Source organism: Lepidochelys kempii, chromosome 14 (assembly GCF_965140265.1).
Source record: "Lepidochelys kempii isolate rLepKem1 chromosome 14, rLepKem1.hap2, whole genome shotgun sequence".
NCBI lineage: Eukaryota > Metazoa > Chordata > Testudines > Cheloniidae > Lepidochelys > Lepidochelys kempii.
The window spans coordinates 9,143,652-9,167,367 of NC_133269.1; the positions used below are offsets into that span (position 1 = coordinate 9,143,652).

The window sequence follows — 23,716 nt, forward strand, 5'->3', positions numbered from 1 at the left end:
AATGAATGAACTATAGAGACTGAACCATCATAGTCACCAAAAGAGGTGGTCACACCAAACTTGTCCTTGAGGCATATTGGCTGAGCTGTTTGGAGAAGCTTGAATCATAGAATATCAGGGTTGCAAGGGACCTCAGGAGGTCATCTAGTCAAACCCCACCCTGGACCAATCCCCCAATTTTTGCCCCAGATCCCTAAGTGGCCCCCTCAAGGATTGAACTGACAACCCTGGATTTAGCAGGCCAATGCTCAAAACACTGAGCTATCTCTCTCTCGCTGTTGGGCAATACCATAGTTGTTCTATGGATAAACAGAGGATGTCATACTATGGACATAAATTGTACTTTAAAATTCACATATGAAATGGTAATTGACAAGATATGTTTTTTCTTTGCAAAAAAACTTAATTTGCTTATAAAAGTACAGAAGAACTTTGAGGAATACAGAAGAGGATTTTTACCCTCTGCTGTAAAATTTAGGGATTTTCCCGCAAAGGATAAAGTGATTGGTGGATGGGGATTTAAACAGCTTCAGAGTTAATTTTAATTTTAAAATCGATCACTTAAACACATTCAGTAAAACCTTTCCTCTGAGAGAGAGAGGGAGACTGCAAAAGATCCTAAATGAAAGATTCTCCCTCCAAACTGAATGAGGGCAAGTCTGGAATGGGGGCGGGGGAGAGAAATAGATTCAGAGCTGCCACATTGGGACTCTTTGAGTGAGAGAGATTTTAAGATTTGTGCCGAAATTGGAAATATCTCATGGGAATACACACAGCAACATCTTCCATCCCAACAGGGGGAGGCTGTGACACGTGCTCTACAATGCATCTGCCTTCCAGGAACTGAGAGCTGGAGCAGTAGTAGTTCTAGGAAGCGGTGTCAGTGTGAAAGGCAGGAGAGGAAACAAGTGCAGCCGGAACCTGAGTGTTTGTGGCGTGAGCGGAGCAGGAAGACCAGCACCGTACCGCAGGAGACTAGAGGGCGGATTTCGTTGCTACACACGAACAGCTGCTGAGCTGGGGCAAGATGCTGCCATCTCTGCAGGAGTCTGTGGATGGGGAGGAGAGGGAGCTGGAGAGCAGCGAGGAAGGGGGCGGCTCGGCAGAGGAGCGGAGGCCGGAGCGGTACAGTAATAGCTACTACTGTCTGTACAGCTACCAGGGCTACAGGTGAGGGGCTGGATGGATTCCTCCTCCGCAACGCGCTCCACAGGGCCCAGCCTTCTGCTTCTCTCCCCTTTCCTAGGGAAAAGTCCAAAGTGACCTGCAGGTGCCATCTCCCTCCCCTCACACTGCTTCCTGCTGTCAACAGATGATGCAGCTGGAGGGGGAACGAGAGCAGGAGAGAGCGAGGCCGTTGTTAGCTGCCTTTAATTCCGGGAATGGAGGGAGGAGAAGGGAGGGAAGAGGGTGCAAGAGGATGCAGTGAGGGTGGCTGAGACTCCTAACGGTTTGGAGTGTGGTTTCCAAATAAAGGGGATGTAATCCATCTGGTTAATTACAGCTCATACTCTGGTCCTAGTGGTCTTCATGGCAAAATGGAGGGGGTGAGGGGAGAAAAGCGGTAGATGTGGTATATCTTGACTTCAGTAAAGCTTTTGATATTGTCTTGCATGACCTCATAAACAAACTAGGGAAATGCAACCTCGATGGAGCTACTATAAAGTAGGTGCAAAACTGGTTGGAAAACTGTTCCCAGAGAGTAGTTATCAGTGGTTTACAGTCATGCTGGAAGGGCATAACAAATGGGGTCCTGCAGGGATCAGTTCTGTTCAATATCTTCATCAATGATTTAGATAATGGCAAAGAGAGTACACTTATAAAGTTTGCAGATGACATCAAGCTGGGAGGGGTTATAGGTGCTCTGAGGATAGGATTAAAATTCAAAATGATCTGGATAAACTGGAGAAATGGTCTGAAGTAAATAGGATGAAATTCAATACAGACAAATGCAAAGTACTCCATTTAGGAAGGAACAATAAGTTGCACACCTACAAAATGGGAAATGACTGCCTAGGAAGGAGTACTGCGGAAAGGGATCTGGGGGGTCATAGTGGATCACAAGCTAAGTATGAGTCAACAGTATAACACTGTTGCAAAAAAATCAAACATCATTCTGGGATGTATTAGCAGGAGTGTTGTAAGCAAGACATGAGAAGTAATTCTCCCGCTCTACTCCACGCTAATTAGGCTTCAACTGGAGTATTGTGTCCAGTTCTGGGTGACATATTTCAGGAAAGATGTGGACAAATTGGGAAAAGTCCAGAAAAGAGCAACAAAAATTATTTAAAAGTCTAGAAAACATGGCCTATGAGGGAGGATTGAAAAAATTGAGTTTGTTTAGTCTGGAAAAGAGAAGACTGAGAAGGGACATGATAACAGCTTCAAGTACATAAAAGGTTGTTACAAGAAGGAGGGAGAAGAATTATTCTCCTTAACCCCTGAGGATAGGACAAGAAGCAAGGGAGGTTGAGGTTGGACATTAGGAAAAACTTCCTGTCAGTGAGGTTAAGCACTGGAATAAATTGCTTAGGGAGGTTGTGGAATCTCCACCACTGGAGATTTTTAAGAGCAGGTTAGACAAACACCTGTCAGGAATGGTCTAGATAATACTTAGTCCTGTCATGAGTGCAGGGGACTGGACTAGAGGACCTCTCAAGGTCCCTTCCAATCCTGTTATTCTCTGATTTTATGATAGTGTGTGTGTTTCCACTGCTTTACCACTGTCTAGCTGAGTTTGAGCTCTGGTTAAGTAGGGCTTATTTGTGCAGGGTGAGGAGATGAAAAACAGAAAAATGAATGGGACAATACCAGATTTTGGTGAGGAGTGGATTATTCTCACCCTTCCTTTGGCACCAGAACATACTGTGTTTTGGAGGGACAGCTCCAAATGCAGACTACTCATAAAGAGGGCATCTTGACAGGAAACTAAGGGTTTCCAGATAATGTTCTGGAAAGGTACATGATTGACAGCACTGAAGCTGGAGGTTTTCAGAGCACAGGCAACGGCAGAACTAAGCTTTCCTACATTGGCTACCAAAACCTTAGGTCTGAGAAGGAGTTCACCCTCCCTATCTATTCAGTTCTTAGCTGCTCTACTCCATTTTTTATGTCTCCCCTGGAATAGGGAACAAGTAATTTCTTCCCCTCATCATCGCCCCCTTTGTCCTCCACTCCATAGTACTTTCAAAGGCTGCTTCCATTCTGCACCATCCCCACAATGCTGCTTTCTCCTCTGCCCTGTTTAGTGGTAATAGACCTGTATACATGTTATATGTCCGTATTTAATATCAGTCATAAAAATGCCTTGATTTTCAGTTCATCAGAGCAGGCTGTTGACAGTGATGATGGAAGTCCAAGCAGTGCAGCACCAGAAACTCCCTCTGCTGAAGACTTTAGGTAAAACAAACACAGCAGAACCATTTAAGCACCCTCATTTCCCATTCAGTTTCTAATTCAGAGCTTTTGACATCTTCATATTTGGGTAGATACAAAAAGGAAGACAGAGTTAGACAATACATTCCGCATCAGAAGTACAAATCTCCCTGAAAGCTATATTGAATTCACTTGGGCATTTTTTTCTGTTTTTTTTTTTTGTTTTTTTTTATTAAACACCAAGATGATAATGGACATGTACACCAAATGGAATTTCTGAGTTGGGTGAGTGGAGGCTTACAATAATAGACCAATGCAAATTATACTCCTTGGGTTCACACTCATTTCTTTTATACTACTAGTAATTCTTAGCGTAGCTACATAATTTTAGGTCTTTGAATATAAATAATTAATGAGTCATTGGAGCAGGGGAACGGGAGCCGGGGTCTCCCCTCAGACCGCTACTCTAGTGTCTTGCTATATGTTGTATAAAACAGGAGAGATTGAGAGCGCCTCACATCAGAATATCCCATAGCCCAATGTTTAGAGCACTTTCCTGAAAGATTTAGGAGACCCCTCTTCAAATCCTTTCCCCCACTCCATGAGAGGGGGAATTGAACCTGGGTCTCCCATGTCCCAGGTGAGCACTCAAACCACTGGGATAAAAGTTTCCAAGTGGGCACTACAACCACCTCCTCCTCCAGCCATTTTGTGTGGAGTTAGGTACCTACCTATGCCAGTCTCACAAGAAACACCTTAGATGCCCAAACAAAAGGAGAAGGGTTCCCTGGTTATGAGTCACTACAAGAGACAGGTGTTTGTCTCCCTAAGAAGCCTCCCTGCAGCCTGGATTTAAGCACTTACTTCCCTCAGAGGGCAGAGCTTAGGATACATTCCCTCCTTGGCTTCCTCCAAGGGCTAGCTTAGGTGACTCCTCACCTAGCATGCTCGCTTTTATGAATTACATTCTAAAGGTGCCTATCTCTCCCCATTCTTTGATTAGGGAGCCTCAGCTGACTCAGGCTTTTTGAATTGCAGTGTTATTCCTGTGATTTTGTAGGCACCTAAAAGTTAGGCGCTGTGATGCTTGTTGTCACAATGCTCAAGTCCCTTTGTGAATCTGGGCCTAAGCGACCTGCTATTAAGGGAATCTGGGATTCTTTAATTCTAATATCAATTGACATAATCTAGTGAACAAGACACTGAATACATTTCTGACTTGCCTCAGGTCAGATGATGTGTTAGAGGCAGTGCCAGGAACAGATTCCAGGAGTCCTGGCTCAGCCTCTGCTATAACCATAAGGAAGCAAATATACAACCTACAGCTGGAGTCGGGCAGCTGCCCAGCTAGAGAATTAAAATAGTTTACTCTTTTTCTCACTAAGAATTTTATCTTGTTTTCAAAGCCTGTCCTTGGTGGATACTAACTTACCAGCTGAAGCAGAGACAGAGTTACGCAGTTTTATTGTTAAGCATCTTATTAAAGGAGCACTTTTTGAGGGGATGGGTAATGTTGCATCTGTGGAGTTGAGGTAAGAGTAAAATGAACTGTTTTTAATTTGTGATAAACATGGGAAATGATAGGAAATGCTGGCAGTCTCACTAAGTTTACTATCTGCTGCTGCATATGAATTTAATCCTGATTGCAGCTAATCAGCCTGTCAAAGCATATGTAAGGCTCCCAGTTTAGTTATGTACCAGTAGCATTTACCTTAGATTTCCTTTAGGTGGCAGTGAAAAACTGCAAACACAGTAAAGTGGTTTTGATCAGGTTGTTCTGATCACACTGTCTGTGCAGTTAACAAGGAGGAAAAGATCTAGGAAGGTTGTATATGTGCTGCTATGTGCAGGTTGAATTGGTGTTAGCAGGTTTTAAAGTAAATCACACACACATATATATGGGGGGAGAGAGAACATATTGTAGTTGACTCTCACTCCTTTACACATAGCCTTTATTTCTAAAGTCAGTTTATCTTTTGAAGCCTTGTTGGAAAATGTGAACAACAGTTCTTTTTTTTATAAAGAGGTTATAAATAGGATAGTTAAAGCTTGCATTTATTTCTGGGATGTACCTCAGTCAAAGGTAATCAGAGTGACATATTACTGTTCTGATCAGGACAGAATTATTTTGATCAAGGTGAAAAACCATAGGGATTCAAAATCCTAATCTTAATCATTATCTGATTATTCACAAATTTATATAAAATGTAGGATAGGAAATCTTGACCCCATTGAAGTCAATGGCAAAATTTCCATTGACTTTAGAAGGGTCAGGATTTCACCTATGGTCAGTGGCTGGTTAATTTCTATTGTGAGACGCAAAATGAAATTCATTTAGAACAATCATTACATTATTTGGCACATCTGCATATGATTAATTCAACTTTTTTTCTGTCTCTAGCATACCAGAATTTCGAGTTGGTTGTTATTACTGTCTTCTCCAACAAGAAAAGCTTCTAGAAACAGCAACAGTGGAAACAAACATCAGCCCTCCAGAGTATGTAACTTGTTTCTTAGGAGGCTCAGAGAAAGGGCTCGAGCTATATCCTTTCCTTAACCTCTCTTTATTTGGGTGTGGGGAAAAGAGCATATGAAAACAACAAGTAGCGTGTTTACCCTGTTAACTTTGAAACCTTTTCCAGCTCTGCTGCCAGTTCCTTGAATTCATTGACTACTAGCCTACTTGTACACATCTTCCAGAGTATAACCAAAAAAGTGATTACCTACTACATGCTAAATTGGCAAAGAGCAAGTCTTAATTTATGTATCTTATTTCCTTAAGAGGATACTTTCAGACTTGAGTTGGACATATATGTTCAAGGCCTGAAGACTAACCTTGATTCAGAGGTAAGATCTAATTCTATGACTGAATTTTTTTAAATGGTAAAGATGACATTTTATGAATTGCTAACCTGATTTTATAGGGCTGATTTGTTAGAGGCTCGCCAATGATCTGAGCAGAAGATACTTAGGTTCTTGTCAAATCAGGCTACAGAATTAGAGAATGTAGAGAGTTCAATACTTTGTCCGGACTCTCAGGGTGTGCAGCAAGGGCACTCACTGAGGACAGAACCCATGTTCTTGCCGTGTATCTTGTGGTTACTGGTACATCCCAGAATTTTGGTAGAACACATTCAGTTTTCCCTTCAGTTCCCCAAAGTCAAAAGGGTAACCATTTATCTATCCCAGAGGTTATAAACACTTATGCTAACTTGCTCTAGCTAATCATACAGGATACAAGCCTGTAGGTTCTTTGCATTACAGCAAGGAAGATATAATGAAATAATATCTACCGAAATATAAACCAAAACAATATAAACAATCAAGCTAATAAAGAAAAACAGATTGTATAATATAGCAACCTGGCAGGCTAGCCCCATGGGCTACAGGATAAGGATTGATCACTCTGACAAAAAGTTAGTACATGAAAGACCAACATAAACAGGAGGAAATGAGCAACTGTCTATACTGTGAAACAAGTGCGTACACTAAGTGCTGCCCACCATACAAGTTAAACAAATGGAAACATCAGACTTTCTTTCCCAAACACAGTAATCTTAAGGGTTACTTAGGACACTAATAGGTAAATTCACACAGAAGTGTGAATAAATTGACTAAATTCCTTTAAGAAATTATAATAGCGTATGGAAAGGTTAGCAATGAGCATTCAGTCCCCTAACTTTTCTAAGCAGTGGTGATAGGTTGATTTGTGTTTTATGTGAATAAACTTGAAAGAAAGAAAAAGTTCAGGGAATGGAACCCAAGTTCTGACTTCCAGTCCTGTTCCCTATCTACTAGACTACACTACTTGCTGATACATGTCAGAATAGATTACAAATATAACATGTCATCTTCTTGTAGAATATAAAGGCTTTCAGAGCTGGTGTTTCATGTCAGTAAGACTTAAGATACCAAGCTAATGATTTTAGCTGATGGTAGTTCAAAATTAGGAAGGAATTGATATCCAAATTGCATGGTTGGAATGGGTTAGCAATATGCTTATTTTTATACCAGACTCAAAGCTTTAATGTTTCAATTTGCTTCAGAAAAGTAACCTGGAGACTTATATTAAACCCTACCTAAGAAGTTGGTTTGAGGACTCTGTATGCCCTATCCAGAGGGTAGTGCAGCTCTTCCAGGAGAAACTCACCTTTTTGTTACATGCTGTAAGTATACATCAAACTAAAACATCTTCTGAACATTTTTCTAGTCAACTCAGTGATCCTGTTATATTGTAAATGTAGCTTGCATTTGGCTTTTCCATTCACCCTGAAGTGAATGAAGAAAACCTCCCCCTTTAGTCAATACAAAGTGAATTTTCTCAGCTGTATTACTAAGCCAGTACGAGCTATTTCATTCACCAGTCAGGAAAATTAACATTTTAAAATTAATAACTTTATAGCGGACTTATTTTAAAATTGAATGCTTAGTGTTCAATTACAATTAGAATGAGAGAGGCAATACAAATTCCATTTTGCTCAGACTAGACAAGGACACTAAGTGTCTATGAAATTCATTGTAGAAAGATGCTGAGAACAAAAAAATAAGATGAGTTATATACTGCTAGACAATGAATATGAGAAGGATGTGGGCAGAATGGTTAATAGAAGTACAAACATACTTTTCAAAATGTATAAATAGTTGTAATGAATATAGTCTGGAGCACTTATCTAGCATCTGGTACTTACTAGACTATTTGGAAAAGAACTTAACTAGGATCACTTGTTACTCTTTGCTAGTAGTAATAATAATAATAATAATAATGAATATATATAGTAACAGAAGTGAAATATATACAGCCAACAGCAAACAAATTGTTTTTTTTTTAAAGGCTTTGAGTTACACTCCTGTTGAAGTTAAAAATTCAGATGAAAGAATAAAGAAAGATATTCACAGGTAAAGAATATTACACCTAAACAGAGACAATATAGCCTATAAATTGCTTGGCTTATTGTATGATCCCTTTCCTGGTTTTGCTCTTTGAGTGGAAACTAGCAGTTCACAATAGTTTTGTATGTCAGGTTTCTGAGCGCTGCCAGTCTCCAAGGTCTCGTTCAGGAAGGTACAATGACCTCCTTGTGTATAGCCATGACTGAGGAACATCACAAATCGGTGGTAATAGACTGTAGTGGACCACAGCCTCAGTTCCATAATGCAGGTAAGATCATGGATGGACATGCTTCCATCAACTTATCCAGCTCATCTTTAGAGAAGGCTCAGCATCTTACAGGATCATACCCAGAAAGTTTTGGGACCTGGCTATCTTGAGAACACCTTTCTTCCCATTTGATATCATACCATATATGATCCACAGAGGCACTTGATTTCTGGTTTAAAAGTGAGAGGTCCTAGAGTCTGGAATTTGCTCAACTCTATGATCTACCAAAACTCAGGTTAGTTAAGCTTCAGATCAACCTGCAGAGCTCACTTTTTCCATCAGGCTTTTGATGAGTGGTATATAGAGGGATGTAGATGGTTAGATAATTATAGTTATTTTGGGCAAGTATTATTCTGTTTTGACAGTTTACTGTAGATTTTAACCTTGTTTGTAGTTTTAAAAGCACCTGGAACTTTGGGAAAGATGTTTCAAAGAAACTGAAAACAAAATCTATTTTCCTGTTATACTAGTTAAAATAGCAAGAAAGGGGGATTAGTTACATTTTCTTTTGTTTTCTCATACACATTCTATCTTTTGAATTTTTATGCTTTTGAATATTTATATCATAGGGCAAACGTTACTGGTGTTAGTTACAATTATTGTGTGAGCGAGATTAAGTACATAATCACATAGTTATGCAGTGCTATGCAGTGCTCTAATGCACGCACACGCACACACACTCACTTTTCCTTACCTCCTTTTCTTTGTTCCTAAACGTGTGACAGGAAGCAACAAATTTTGTGACGACTGGATGCAGGCTTTTCTAAATGGTGCTGAAGGTGGAAATCCATTTCTCTTCCGGCAAATATTGGAGAACTTTAAATTGAAGGTAACTTTGTATACGCGTATGCTTGCAGGAGACAGAAGGGTTACTGATTATGCAATTAGTCACTTTTGCATTGATATAGTGATAACTGTGAGAGCTTGCCTCGTTCTTGCTGTACTCAGAGTGGACAAGAACAGAATATCCTCTAAAGGAGACAGACAGATTTAGAAACCAACTTAGTTTTTTCTTAAAACAACCTAACTTTAAAATTACAATAGGAACTCCTATCAAGAGTTGTAGCTAACTGATTTGTCTACTAGTGTATGTAATAAAATTCTTATTGCAGACTCTTCCACTTCTCCAAATTTATGTATTGGCATACCTTCCCTACAGATAAAAGAATGAGGAATATTTTCTGTTTCTGTGTTTATAGGCCATACAAGACACTAACAACCTGAAGAGGTTTATTCGTCAGGCAGAAATGAACCATTATGCCTTGTTTAAGTGTTTTGTGTTTCTAAAGAACTGTGGCAGTGGAGATGTCCTTCTGAAGATTGTTAAAGTGGAGCAAGCAGAAATGCCAGAAGCCAAAAATGTAATAACTGTCCTTGAGGAATTCATGAGAGAAACGGCAGTAGCCTAAAGATCTTAATTTTTGTACTCGCTTTGTGCTATTGTATAAATAATTAATTCCTTCTTTGCAGATCAGAATTCACTATTGCAGAAACTTAAATTATATTTGAAAGCATTCAGTCATTTCAAACTTATTTCACATCTGGGTCTTTTTAGAAAAAGCAGCATGAGATTTGCTTCAGTTTTTGAATATAGTGTATTATACAAATCCAGACATTCTTTTTTCAACACTTATCAGATTCTGCAACTGATCCTCGTTTTTTGTGGACCACACCATTTTGTTTTTTACTATCATGTCATAAGAAAAACTTTCACCCAAATGGCAGTGATAGTTTTAAGCATTTAGAAAATGTTTAACACATAAGAACTAGTAGAGAGGAGCATGGCTAAACATTGAGATCAGATTTATTTAAACAAAAAAGTCATATAAAGAACTACAAACATTTGGATAAATCACATATAGTAAATGAATTAAACATATTCAATTCCGAGAATTTTCTCAGGCAACAAGCCCTATGTTCTTGTTATTTGTTTTCACATCCTTAATTCTAAAATAGAAAATCTGTACTTCTGTGACCAGATTATGTCGTTGATTATGCTTACTGAACTGATTGGTTTTAAACTGAATATAGTCTTTAAAACAAACTTTCCTGGCTTGTATGGAAGGTGTGCCTGGGAGTATACACGTCAAACCAGTCAAGTTATCTGTAAATTGATAGGTCTGATACTCCACTGTCTGTAATCACTGATTTTGCACAGGTGTAAGAATGCTATATCAGAATGGTAGTGTTTTACATCCACCTTGCCTAAGTGTAAATGACTATATAAGCTGCAAGAGATATTACCTATTGTCTTTTATTGGACCAACTTCTATCCAAGTTGGTCCAATAAAAGATATTACCTCACCCACTTTGTCTCTCTACTATCCTGGGACTGACAGGGTTACAGCAACACTGCATATATGTTGCAAAGCAGGGGAGAATCAGGCTAAAATTTTTATAAAGATGAATTTAACTTGGTCTTAAGTCTGTATATATATTTCATTTTGAAAATGCATCATTGTACTCCAGCAATGAACTTTCTCACACATGGGAAATACATTTTCTAAACCATAAGTAATGTAGACAGCAGAATCACCGCTTTGGATGCAATAGGAGCCAAAACTAAGGGGACCTTTATCAAGATTATACGGAGGAGGACTGCAAGAATAGTCCTTAGGTAGGCAAAATTCACACGTTTCAAGTGATTAGCTAGGGAATGTAACCTTTGCACATAGTGTGTTTTATCATAACTTGACACTTAATGAACTATCCTGTTATGAAGAGGTCTCCATCACTAACTATACTTGTAATAACCTTACTGAACGAGTCGTGTGACTGCTGTTCGTTTTGAGTGCTGTACATCAAAATTAAAAGGTACATGTTTTCTTGTGCTGTAATCATATTTAATAAAATAAATTTAAAACCTTGATTGTATAGTTCACTTTTTAATTCCAAGAAAGTATTTCCAATGAATGAATACATCTGTTTAGGCTCTATAGCTTATATTATTCTCCTAGCAGTCTCTGGAGGAGTTACAAGTATAGCACCATCATATGGCTGGGACAAAGGATGTGTATTGGCAGAGAGGAAAATAAAAGTGGCCTAAAAAGAACCACCAGTTACCACATCACATCACAGGCTGCATGCTGGATCACTGAGGAGTAATAACAGTTTCCTTCAGCATGTTTTATTCATCAATCAGTAAGCCAATACTAGCAGCACTCAATAACCTGTTTTGCTTTCTATGATTTTCATAAAATTTTACAACTTTAGAAAACCGATCCTTCAATGTTCTAACTGGTTCAGGTGCAAGGGATCTCTCCATGCTCAGAAATATATGAGCATCATGAAGAATGGGTTGCTGATTAATGTCTTCATATCAAGCATTGCTAAGGATAAGATTTTGTCACGGACGTCACAGATTTTGTGACTTTCAGAGACCCCCGTGACATTTTCTGCTTCAGCTTTAGCCCCGGGGTGGTGGGGCCAGAGTTGTCAACTGGCAGGGGCCCTGGCGCTCCAAGCCACCACAGGTGGTGGGGACACAGGAGCCTCAGAGCTCTAAGCTGCTTGTCCCAGAGCTGTCAGGCTCTGTGGGTGGTGGGGTCCCTGGAGCTCCAAGCCACTGCAGGCAGTGGGGAGCCCGCATCTCTCAGCTGCTGCACATGGTGAGTGCTGGAGAACAAACTCCCCGCCTCGGGCTTCAGTCATCCCCCTATCAGGCCCCCACACCATTATTTTTAGTAAAAGTCACAGACAGGTCACAGGCGTCCATGAATTTTTATTGCCAGCGACCTGTCTGGTTATTTTTAGTAAAAATAACTATGACAAAATCTTAACCTTAAGCATTACAATCTGCAGTGCAAGAATCTCTAGTTGCCAGGGGATGACTGGTGATGTGAGAAATGAGGCTGCTCCTCACCCACTTTGGATGGAGCACTTGGCTGAAGGCCCCAAGTGGTAATGTCAGGTTTCAGAGTAGCAGCCGTGTTAGTCTGTATTCGCAAAAAGAAAAGGAGGACTTGTGGCACCTTAAAGACTAACAAGTTTATTTGAGCATAAGCTTTCATGAGCTACAGCGTGTATTGCTTGCAGTCAAGGCTGGCCTCAAAATACCCAGTCTAGTAATGGGCAGGTCATTTTGAAGCTCTATAATACAGGTGTTACTGGATTAGCAGCAGACTACATGTGTTGGGGGTAATATACTTTCTCCTTTGTGATACAAGAACAATCTATATTCTGGCTTCTGAGTTACCTTCAGGGCATCTTTAATGGATAGAGTTACCTACACATTTGCTGCCATCCTCATAACTTTATGGCTGGTACAAAGCTATTAAGACAGTTTTCTAGCTCTAGTATCTGAGCCAGGCAGATTTTTCCAGGCCAGGCATTGGGGGGATCACGGTTAGTCACTCCTTTACTGGTGAGAATCACCTGGCACATTCTTCTTTTTGGAGAAAAATTATTCACGCTGTGGTCCTAGCAAGTTCATACTTACCCATATTTAATATATATAGTACCTGTCACACCCTGTAGTTATAAAGCCCAGCTTTATTAGCATTTGCTTGTGAGACTTTGATCTCTTCCACTTGCATAGGCCTTTCTTCCCTGAGCAGCTGCTTACCTCAATTGCAGTCCTATTAAGTTTGCGTCCCATCGCATGTGGTTGCCTTTGTGCTGGGTTCCAGCCTGGAACTGTCAAACCTTGCATGCCTGGTGGATTTTCTCTTCATTATCTATCTATTCCTGCTTTGAGCTCCTTCTAGGCTCAATTTTCCCAAGATCTGCACTTTGAAGGAACAAGGTAATTGGTATTTCAAAAAAAAAAAAAAAAATCCTCCATCTTGCTATATACTTGATACTTATTTTAGACCAGTTGCGTTCCTATCAGCTCTGCAGTGACTTACTTATTCAGGTGTATGACTGACAGAAAGAGTTCAAACTTCTTGAAAGTGCCCTTGACAAAAACTGGGATTTTGGGAGCCATAGAATTTTACTTAATTAATTTCATAGCGATACTTTAACCCAACTATTCTTAACATCAACCCGCAGGGTTTTGTTTTTTTTAAATTGGGATTGTGTCCCTTCTTACTCCCTTACAATGAATAAAGCAGGCTGATTTTTTTAATTTTGTTACTGTTTTATATCTAAGCAATTTCAGGAATATCACTTGTGGTCTTTCCTTGTTTTACTGGAGAACCATTAACTCCATTTCTTAATTCAAGCGGGTGTCAAATCTGTAAAAGACATTTTCTCCTAAGTGTTCATTAGACATTGGTGGTAAATATATTTTAACAAAAAAAACCCAAAATAAAGCCTGGTTAAAACAGACGGGTTAATAATCCCCTTCTCCACCTTTAGGCTGCTGTCTCTTGTGATGTCATAATTTCACAAGTGTTCCAGTTATCAGAAAGTGGACAAGACCTGAATTTTTAAAGTTAAAAAACAAACAAAATCAGATGATACCACTCTCTTCCTACCTTATATAGAGAAAAAAAAAGGGGCAGAAACCTAATTTTTTTCCTTTACCGCACACTTTCAACAAAACACAAACGTAAGTAATTGATCTCCATAGTCAATGATGAAATAGAAAAGTTGAAATCAAATCATTCGTGTCAAAACATTCTTGTTAAGTTTTTAATTGTTGATGTACTTATAAAACACAATCCCTCTGTGCAAGTTGGTGTTTTTTTTGTTTTTGGCATGTTACATTAACAAGCTCACTCTTTATTAAAAAAAAAAAAAAAAGCCCCCCAAATCTTTAATGGAAGCTGTGCTCAAATAATATTTGTTACAACAAAAATATACAGAATGTACACAATACAAAAATATTTGGAAACATATCACAACGTGTTACCTTGCAAATATTATTTTGTTCTCCTAGCCCTTGATGGTGAAGCATCAATTATTCAGCATTTTTAAGGCAGAATTATATTGTTTGGTGCTCTGTGATTAACACTTGGAGGAGGCATTAGTATTGATGATGAAAGCAAAAGAAAATCAAGCCGCATAAATCTAGCTTTATTTGCAAACTAAACAGACTCTGTGGGGGAGTCAGGATACATTTGGTGACTAATGTGTCTACTAAACTCATTGGAAATTAATGTATTTTTGCTGCATAAATCAGGCCTGTGGAATTTTTCATGTCCCGTGTTGTAAAGTGCTCAGCAATGTCAATTTGCTGTACTATGTTCTGGCATTTTAAAGTACCTCATTAGGGAGCTTCTTCCCATTAAAAGCCAAAGATTAATGATGACAATAATACATTTACCTTTAAAACAGTTTGTTTTTGTTTCACACATGATTTATTCTTTTAGTGAACAGCTGAATATATTGCCTTTATCTTCAACCAGTTCTCAGTGTCTGTGCTGTGAAGCGTTGAGCTGTAGGAGTTGTTGAGCAGCAGCACACAGTACCCTAAGGCTGTCACTTTTTAAAAGAAAAAGAATTACAATAATAAGAGAAAGACCAAAACCAGAACCCCAAATCTATTGGCCTTTGGCTTGCTAGATCTGAACATGCCTACATGGGGTCAGGTCTGGTTAAAGTTCAGGTAAAACCAAACAGTGGGATATTAAAAAACTCTTAAGTATGTTAGGAGCTCAAGTCCCATGAAAATCAATAGGATTTGTGCTCCTAACTTATTTACCGTATACACTCATTCATAAGCTGAATTTTTTTTTTTAAGTAAAAAAGGGAAGCATCAGAGAAGGGGGTCGGTATAGAACAGGTATAGAGGGGGAGAGGTGGGACACAACCCCTCCCCCAACAGAGGGGGCAAGGAGAGGCAGCAAAGCCAGAAGGGAAGAGATGGGGCCAGAGTGTCTCCGCTTCTGGCCACACTGCTCTCCCCCCAACCTCTGAAGCAGCTGCAGCTCTGCGGCTGGCAGGTTGCAGCCGCGCCTGCCAGAGCAGCTCCAGCCAGGCCAGAGACATCCTCCCCTGGTCCGCCCCAGCTAAGGTGGGAAGGGATGGGATGGGGAGAGTGTGGGGGTCCCGGGCTGTGGGTAGGGTCATGTGGGGGGTGGTCATAGGGGTTACTCCCCTGACCACCAGCTTCTCCCTCGCCCAAAATTTTCCCACCACTTGCTGTTCCGACCCATCAGGGTAAGCCGCTGGCGGGCTGGGACAGTTTGTTTACTTAGGTTTACCTCCATGCCTGCAGACACTCAAGGTAAACAAACCGCCAGCGGCTTATCCTGATGGCCCGGGAGCCAAAGTTTGCCGACCCCTGAATTATAGGGTCGGCTTATGAATGGGTCATAAAAATTTTCCATTTTTACTTATCCATCTGGGGGGGGGGTCAGCTTATAAACCAGTGGCTCTCAAACTTTTTTTTTTTACTGGTGACCCCTTTCATATAGTAAGCCTCTGAGTGCAACCCCCCCCCTTTGTAAATTAAGAACACTTTTTTATATATTTAACACCATTATAAATGCTGGATGCAAAGCAGAGTTTGGGATGGAGGTTGACAGGTCGTGACCCGCCCTGTAATAACCTTGTGACCCCCTGAGGGGTCCCAACCCCCAGTTTGAGAACCCATTATAAACGAACCGGCTGATGATTGAGTATATACGGTAAGTGCTTTTGAAAATCCAGCCCAAAATCTTGCAAGAATAAAATGTTGGCACAAAATCTTGGACATCTTAGGAGGTCTATTGACTTTGTGAGATGGCCACACTATTTTGGGACCAAGCATAGGATTCCATCTGTTGTATACAAATTAAAACCCAAATTCTCCAATCTGAAAACCAGAGGCAGTATGGTCCATTGGACAGAGCATGGTCCAGGAGATAGGATCCCTGAGTTCTTGTCCCAGTTCTGACAAAAGCTCACTTTGTCACCTTGTACAAGTTGTAACTCCCCTAGCCTCAGTTTCCTCATTTATAAAATACTTATTTCTACCTAAGCAAGTAGTGAAGATTCATAAATATTTTTGATATGCTATATAAGCACGAAGTATTACTGGCTGACTGGAAAAAGGACATGAAATGCTTAGTTAAAGATTTAGCAAAAGTTAAAAGTTTTTCTTCCTTAACCCACATGTAGAGGTTATTTCTCGTGAGCTCATATCCCATCCCTCCTTATCTGGCTTTTTCCTTTATTTAATATTAGTGATGTGTGCAAAAAACTGTTTCTAGATCCAAGGATCTAAGAATAAGAGGTACAACTTGCAACTCCCACTGACTGTACACTCATCTTTTCATTCTGGGTGGTGCTTTTTTTTTGGGCCCCTATTAATTTCTTTCTTTTTGGCTCCCATGAGAAGGAGCCATCAACATGGAGTTCTAAATGAAAGCAGCTGCCAGTGTCAACCTCTGAATTGACCAGCAGGTGTCTCTCTAAGAGTTGTATTACTCGTGTCCCCAGATTCTGAGTCAGTCTTCATTACCCCTCCCGTCTGGTTGCTCCCTAAAGCCCAATACTGGATAATCCTATACAGTAGCTGTGCTGCAATTCAACATCGACTATGGGAATAGCTCTTACAGGTTCACCACATCTCTTCTTTTCACCATGAAATACTTGTCCAAGGACATTAGCACAAAAAAAAACTTGTTATAAAATATACACCACTCACTAGTGTCTTCATGTTGATCATAATGTCAGAGAGAGTGTGTGAATTAAGTATCTGTAAGGTCCAATACATTCACATTTTGTTGAACTACATAATGTGAAATTCTGGTAGCAGCTGAATTAAAAAAAAAGAAAATCAATTCACGATGTAAATTGCTCCTTCGTGACCAGATGAGAAGAGCCTGTAAGTCCCAATTCATCCACAAATGACTGGAGACGAGTAATGTTAAGGCTCTGACACAAACCGGCAACAGCAAGGACATCTGGAGGTGAAAGAGAAAACCTATCCTCTATTCACTCACTGAGTTTAAAAGACAGCATAATTGAGATTGATATTAACCATTTTAAAATATCAAACTGCACAAGCTCTTTAAAATAGTGTCAGAATCTATCAAACAGTTTTTAAAAGAGGGAGTAAAGATCTCAGCCCAAGTGTCTTGTACTGCCCTTGATCTCTCAGCTGGTGACATTGAGCATAGATTATGTTCATTTCCTTGCCTTTGTGTGAGGTGTGTGGATGAATTCACCCTTAATATATTGAAATATAAAACGCTTGATTTATTCATCTGTATGTGTGAATTTAGTGCTGGTTTCAGGTGTCAGCCTAACTGAGAACTGGGATTGGTTGGCAGAGCCCACCCAAGCAATGAAGGCCTGCTCCTTCAGATGAGGGAGGGAGCAACAGAACAGAAAAATCAACAGATCACTGAGACAACAAAAATGCACAAACAAGGCTAGGGAGGCAGATCACAGGATTAAAAGGAGGGATGGAAGAAGCTGGCGGAGATCTTCCAAGGAGCCCTGCCTAGATGAATGAATGGATGAAGAACTGGAATATGGTCCCACGGTCAGAGAATCCCCCCCATCCATCTTCATCCTCCTGGACTGATGATCTATCTTGGCCAGTGCCAGGAAAAGGATGACAGATAACGAGGAGATTGAAGGCCTAGGAGTCTAAAGTCCCTTATTAAGCCACTGAACAGGTACAGCTGGGACAGAGGCATTTGTAGAAACAGGCCCTCAAGGGCTAATCCTATACCTCTTTCAGGGAGGTCAAGAGGAGTTTTCTAACATGCAAGCTGCTGAGTACAGCCTTCAATTATCTAGTATGGATAATATGTTGATTTCTTTCCCTCTCTCTCATTCAAATACTGACACATGGTGAGGCTGAAATGGGATGTAAAATAGTCTCTCCATCACCAAAGACCCATCTAGCAGCACTTTACAACAAACCTGCATTCTTCGTAACAGTGACTCCGAGGGGCAGTTGACACACCTTTACACAGAGGTAGGACAGAGATTTTTTAGAGGGAGAGAGTGCCCTTGAAGGGAGGTTCCTTGGGAATTTGCATGTAAATTCCTTCCCATGTGGTGCAGTCCAAAAATAAAAATGTTTGGAAGAAATCTTCATGAAGTTTAAAGTAGGGCAGATTGAAAATGTTCCATATAATTTTTTGACGGAAAATTGAGTTTTTGACAAAGCTTTTTTTTTTTTTTTTTGGTGAGGAAGTGTCTACTTTCCTCAAAATTAAAAGTTAAAAAATGTTTGGGGTTTTTTTTTGGGTTGGAAACCAGAAACATTTTTCAGTTTTTAGACAAAAAAATTCTGGGTTTTGGAAGTTTTGGCTAATAATTGTTGTTTTGTTGATGAAAAGTCATTTTTTCTGCTGAAAACGTCAATGAACACAATTTTTTTTTTCATTTTTATCACAATTTTCCATGTGGAAAACTCCTCTTTTTTCTGACCAGCTCTAGTTTAAAGGCACCTGTAAAAGGTATGATTTATCAATATCCAGAGAAGGGGACTGAAGCTGAGATGTCATCCTCCTCCAATCTGAATAATGTTTTTAGCAACTAATTATCTAATCTCTAGTTATTCCTCTCTCCCTGCTCTCCCACCCACTCAAGGATGCTGTCTCTATCATTATGACACAAGATGAGTGAGGCAATATCTTATTTACCTCACCCACCTTGTCTCTCGAATATCCTGCGACTGACACAGCTACAACTACACTGCATCTATCGTTATGAAACACCCAGAATGATCCCTGACCTGGAACAAGGGATCCAAACTCTTGCACATGTGATTGTTTAGAGCTGGCTCCAAACTGCAGGGATAATTTGGAATTTGGATAACTTGGAATTGGACCCATACCAAAGAAACCCACAAGTGCTCTCAAACAATAGGCCTTATGGTTTCCTATTACAAGGCTTCCTTGAAGTGGGGTCTTATGAACCATGCTTCAGACTAAAAGGGAACAATTTTGTTGCTGTTGCAGTTGCTTCAAAACTTTCAGACACTGCACAAGAAGAAGGGGAAATAAAAGTTTCCTTTGCAGATAAGGCTCATTTAATACCCTTAAAAAGTCAATGGGAGCTTTGCCATTGAGTTTAGTGGAGTCAGGCTTTCACCATGGAGAGTGTTTTATCCAAAGCAGCAGGGATTAAAATGACAGATGAAGAACATCATTGAGTTAACACTTGGGAGGAGGTCACAGCCCTCAGCATCAGCACTGGCATCATCTAGGTGGGCAAGAGAATAAAGCTCAGGAACAAAGAGAGGTGTTACTGAAAGACAAACAAAACTCGCTGCTGATTCCAAATTGTGCCCAAATCATCTAATTATGTGAGCTTGTCTTTGGCAGAGATTAGGAAGCCACCTGTTTCCAGACCTGGTGCCCAGATCTCAGGAGACAATGTCAGGATTTTGTTTTCCCCAGCTAGGGGGAATTACAAGCCTTGGAAACAGAGCAGGTCAAAAACAGTCCAGCAAAAAAAATTTTTTTTTAATGGAAAAAAATGAAAGAAATTCCCACCCAAAACTTGAGCATTTTTGACCCTCTCAGGTTGTGATTTAGAAGCCATGTCTCCTACCCCCATCTTCTGGGATGGGTGAAATTCACCCCTATACACAGGACCAACAAGATCTATGACCTGATCCATCTCACCTAAGCCTCCAGTATGTGTCTTAGGTGAGATTTAACTGATGCATAGGCCTCCTGCTGGCCCTCTGCACAAGTGTGAATTTCACACCCTGCACACACACCTTTTTTGTGTTATCAAGGGCATCCATTTAAGACAGAAGATAGGCCATAGAATTTCCTCATGACTAAAGCCTGTGTTACAAAGAAGGTTACACTGGATGATCTGATGGTCTTTTCTGGCCTTAAAATCTATGGCAATATAGAAGGGGCAGAGGAATTAAGGGAAACCTGTAAGAGGGTAAATCCTCCACCTTCCTGGACTGTTTTTTTTTCTGCTGTGCAGTTAGCAATCAACAGTGAAATGTGAAATAACATAAGCACCTTACTAGAGATTTGTGCTTAAAGCCCATGCTACAAAGGGTTTTAAATGGTTTCCCGGGTCTATATAGGCATGGTGAATCATGCTATTAGGCCTTTTTGCTTTACAAACTGTACTATAAACCAGTTAGGGAATCTATAAAACCTGTGCCCTCACTATACTAGGCAAAAAGGCATCACAACTAATTGTTGCTTGGAACCCCTAAAGGTCCATTGCCTAGGCAAGACTTTGCGTCCACGCACAACAGTTATTCCCAGTATTTTACAAGCATTGGTCATACCAGCCAAGCCAGGGATGACACACTTGGGTAGGGAATTAGTGGCAAATAAATCCCTGGTGTAACTCTGCTGACTTTGGTGGATAAACTTAGCCTCTAGCATACTGAATGGTTTGTAGCATGGTTTTATAACCTGCATATTTCCCATCTACATTGGTGAGGGAAATCATGTCCACACTCTTCTAGCAAGAACTGAGTTTAAGCAAACCCTGCTGGAGAAGTTCTGACACGCTTTCCAAACTCTTTGCAGACAGGGCATTAGACCATACATAGCCAGAAAGAAAGGGCAGAAGAAAACAACCTGATTGTCAACCAATATAAAACACAACTGAACATTAGCAAAATCCTAAACTGCCTCCACCCCATTATTTACCACAACGGGTTGTAAAAATCAAGTAAAACATGTACTGATGATAAGAGCCACCTCTGATACAGTGTCCCATCTGAAACAACCACTTTATAGTATCCCCAAGGTTTCTAGTGCAATTTTGTTTGACATTTAGTTGAAGATCAATCTCTACCATGATAGGTGACTAAGTTTTGCTGGCCCCTTTGGAAGTTGCTTAAGACAGCCTAAACTATGGACTAAATATTTAAGTAACCATTCAAGTATTAAGACAATGGTAGTGGCATGGCTGACCAGTCAAACTCAACCATTAAAACCAAATTCAATTTGCCTTGTCAGTGTCTCTTGAATCTAGTTCAGTGGTGCTGGAACAATTTTTATAGAGGGGGTGCTGAAGGCAGAAACCATGTATTTGGGTTGTCATTATTACTTCAAGCCAGCGAGTGTAGCAGCACCCCTCATTCCAGCACCTATGCTCTAGTTAGTAAAAGTGAAGCTTGTTTTTGTTTTACTATTCAGTTAAACACAGGAGTTTCATAAACCAACTGGTCATGGATCCAGCATAACCTGGAAAAATTTAAGTGACCCAGACTAAACATCAATGTGTGTGCTAATAAAGCGAGTGGTAAATGCCCAGTTACAAACATAGGGTTGATCCTGCAGCCCTTCCTCAGGGGAATAGCCACAATGGAGAAGCTGCAGGATTGGGTCCCTACTGAGTGTTAACAGTACCTGTATGACTCATGTTCCAACTTCTCTCAGGCCAGTTCTATTGTTAGGTTTTAGCTTAAATAATCTTCTTCAGCATACAGTACAGTTAGAAACGATGTCACATGTTTCCTTAACTTGTGCATTTTCAGAAGACCATTTACTTATCCCCTAATCATCATATAAAAATAAATCCTTGGTTTTGATTAATTTAACATAGCTGGCAGATGAAAAAGTTTTTTGCCTCCAGAGTTCTCTGTCCCAGGCTCTCAAGGAGGTGGAGGTAGCTTCAGATCCAATAGATTGTAGGCAAAAACATTCCAAAAGATGGCGAACAATACAAAGACGACATAAATAAAAATAAAGATCCACCATAAGGACTGGTCCTGGAGTCTCTGTTCATAGTTCCTTAGGATGACCACGCCCAATGTGATGCCAACCAATACCCCGCCCAGGTGGGCGACGAAACTTGGGTGCGGACATGGGGGGTAAGCAGATGGATGGAACCGCAGCCACACAGCCCTTCCAAATTCAAAGCTCACTGGAACACAGAGAGAGAGACAGAGAAAAGATAAGCCCTTTGTCCATCTCAATCCTTCTCTACCTCCACTTGGGGCTCCTTCAAGTCAATGACTGGAGAACTGCATGTGCTGTTTCATAAACATCTCTTGCTATCTCATGATCATTATTGCTATCTCATAGTGCAGAGATCATTGCTTTACTGAACAGAGAGAAAGTGCACTCTCCTACAAGCAAAGGGGATGATATAGGCCAGTTTTGGCCAATCAGCTCACTGTACATCAGACATGAAACATCAGTGCAGGCAGATCGTGTGAAGTGCTCTTTTATTTTCGGTGTTTGTCCTGGTGTTTCCTAGGGCTCTGGTTGGTTTCCTGCTGGCTGGGACTCTCTACTATTCATTGAGCACTGACCATGTGTTCAGTACTGTATACTGCACAGACATACCACAGAACACAAAGATAATCTTAGCAAGCAACAGAAACTGCAACCCAAATGATCTTGTGTATATGCCAGACAGAGAGAATCAACCTTCATGCAGTTATTGTAATGACAGGGTTTCTTGTTTTGTTTACTTAATATTCCGTGTGAGCTGGGCCAGGTGGCTGTTGGGCAGTCATTGATAAGCCTGGCAGCAGAAACATGTTTGGAAGAGGAACCTGAATGTGGGTTTTGGTTTTCCTTAATGACTGGGCCAAACCAAATCCACAGCTCTGTACATCCCCAAACTTTGTGGGAGTTCAAAAAGAGATCTAGATCAGAAATTCTCAGCTCTAGATGCTTCTCGTTGCTTTTTTGTAAAAACAAAGACACCTTCAGTAGAATCTTTTCTTCCTTTAAATCTCCCTCTTGGTGGCTGTTTCCTCCTCTTCACTTGGTCCAGTCAGCACATGACATATCTGTTTTCTCCCTAGTCAGGCACATCAGACCACCTCTGTACTCCTGTGACATTATCTGATTAAAATATGACCACATAGATCATTGTTGCAAACATGGTTATATATTTGCAGCAAATCTGGTACAAAGGTTATCAAGTGAGATGTCTATGAAAAGGTTATGATTTGCTGGTTATGATTATGCTATCTGTATGCCCGTATCATTTTTGTATTTTAAGTATTGGCTCCATACCTGGATTTCAAATGTTTGCTCCTGGGGTAATGCCCACAAGGTAGCCAGCCAGCACACCTTGAAGGATCTATTCAAATGCAGGTAAAGTAACCTACAACATAAGGGCTTGATCCTGTATAGGCCCAAGTACCTTCAATTTGCACTCAGTGCCTAAGGCAATGCAGATGGCTGGAATCACAAATGAATTATAAATGTTAAGTCAGAATTTCTTCTTGAATTAGGACTAAGTTGTAGAGAAAAATCTCAATTGGAGGTTGTGCGAGAGGCATTCTTAGGTTTCCAGATTTCTTTCTAGGACTCTGGTTGAGATTTTTACATTTCCATTTTTGTAATTTAAACAGTGTAATGTAGCACTACAGAGATAACTAGCTCTGAAAACTGAATGCCC

The 23,716-nt window shown here is 40.3% G+C and overlaps 2 protein-coding genes across 13 annotated transcripts in view; one reads left to right on the plus strand and one right to left on the minus strand.

Annotated features, from left to right (window-relative positions):
* The first annotated feature begins 868 nt into the window (after positions 1 to 868).
* C14H17orf75 (chromosome 14 C17orf75 homolog) lies at positions 869 to 11,402 on the plus strand. Of its 3 annotated transcripts, XM_073310363.1 has the most exons (10): positions 869 to 1,170; positions 3,319 to 3,399; positions 4,782 to 4,907; positions 5,777 to 5,917; positions 6,165 to 6,222; positions 7,422 to 7,541; positions 8,207 to 8,271; positions 8,397 to 8,533; positions 9,259 to 9,362; positions 9,733 to 11,402. In XM_073310363.1, the coding sequence occupies exons 1-10, from the start codon at positions 1,028 to 1,030 to the stop codon at positions 9,940 to 9,942; spliced, it is 1,185 nt and encodes a 394-aa protein (XP_073166464.1). In that variant the 5' UTR covers positions 869 to 1,027; the 3' UTR covers positions 9,943 to 11,402. The 3 variants fall into 3 exon arrangements, with proteins under 3 accessions (XP_073166464.1, XP_073166466.1, XP_073166465.1); XM_073310364.1 differs by lacking the exon at positions 4,782 to 4,907 and having other exon boundaries at positions 870 to 1,170; XM_073310365.1 differs by lacking the exons at positions 3,319 to 3,399; positions 4,782 to 4,907.
* A 2,687-nt stretch (positions 11,403 to 14,089) lies between these two features.
* The window catches only part of RHBDL3 (rhomboid like 3), a 132,139-nt gene continuing 122,512 nt past the window's right edge, over positions 14,090 to 23,716 (minus strand). For 9 of the 10 annotated variants that reach the window (XM_073310419.1, XM_073310417.1, XM_073310418.1 and 6 more), the window contains one exon: positions 14,090 to 22,222. In XM_073310419.1, the coding sequence (XP_073166520.1) occupies positions 21,951 to 22,222 (272 nt within the window). In that variant the 3' untranslated portion in view covers positions 14,090 to 21,950. The remainder of the gene's footprint in view (positions 22,223 to 23,716) is intronic. The other variant, XR_012154757.1, reaches the window with a different exon arrangement.

Coding starts and splice junctions, on each gene's coding strand:
- C14H17orf75 (XM_073310363.1), top strand. CDS start 1,028: ATGCTGCCATCTCTGCAGGAGTCTGTGGATGGGGAGGAGAGGGAGCTG. Junction 1,171..3,318: donor TACAGCTACCAGGGCTACAG/GTGAGGGGCTGG, acceptor CTTGATTTTCAG/TTCATCAGAGCAGGCTGTTG. Junction 8,272..8,396: donor ATAAAGAAAGATATTCACAG/GTAAAGAATATT, acceptor TTTGTATGTCAG/GTTTCTGAGCGCTGCCAGTC.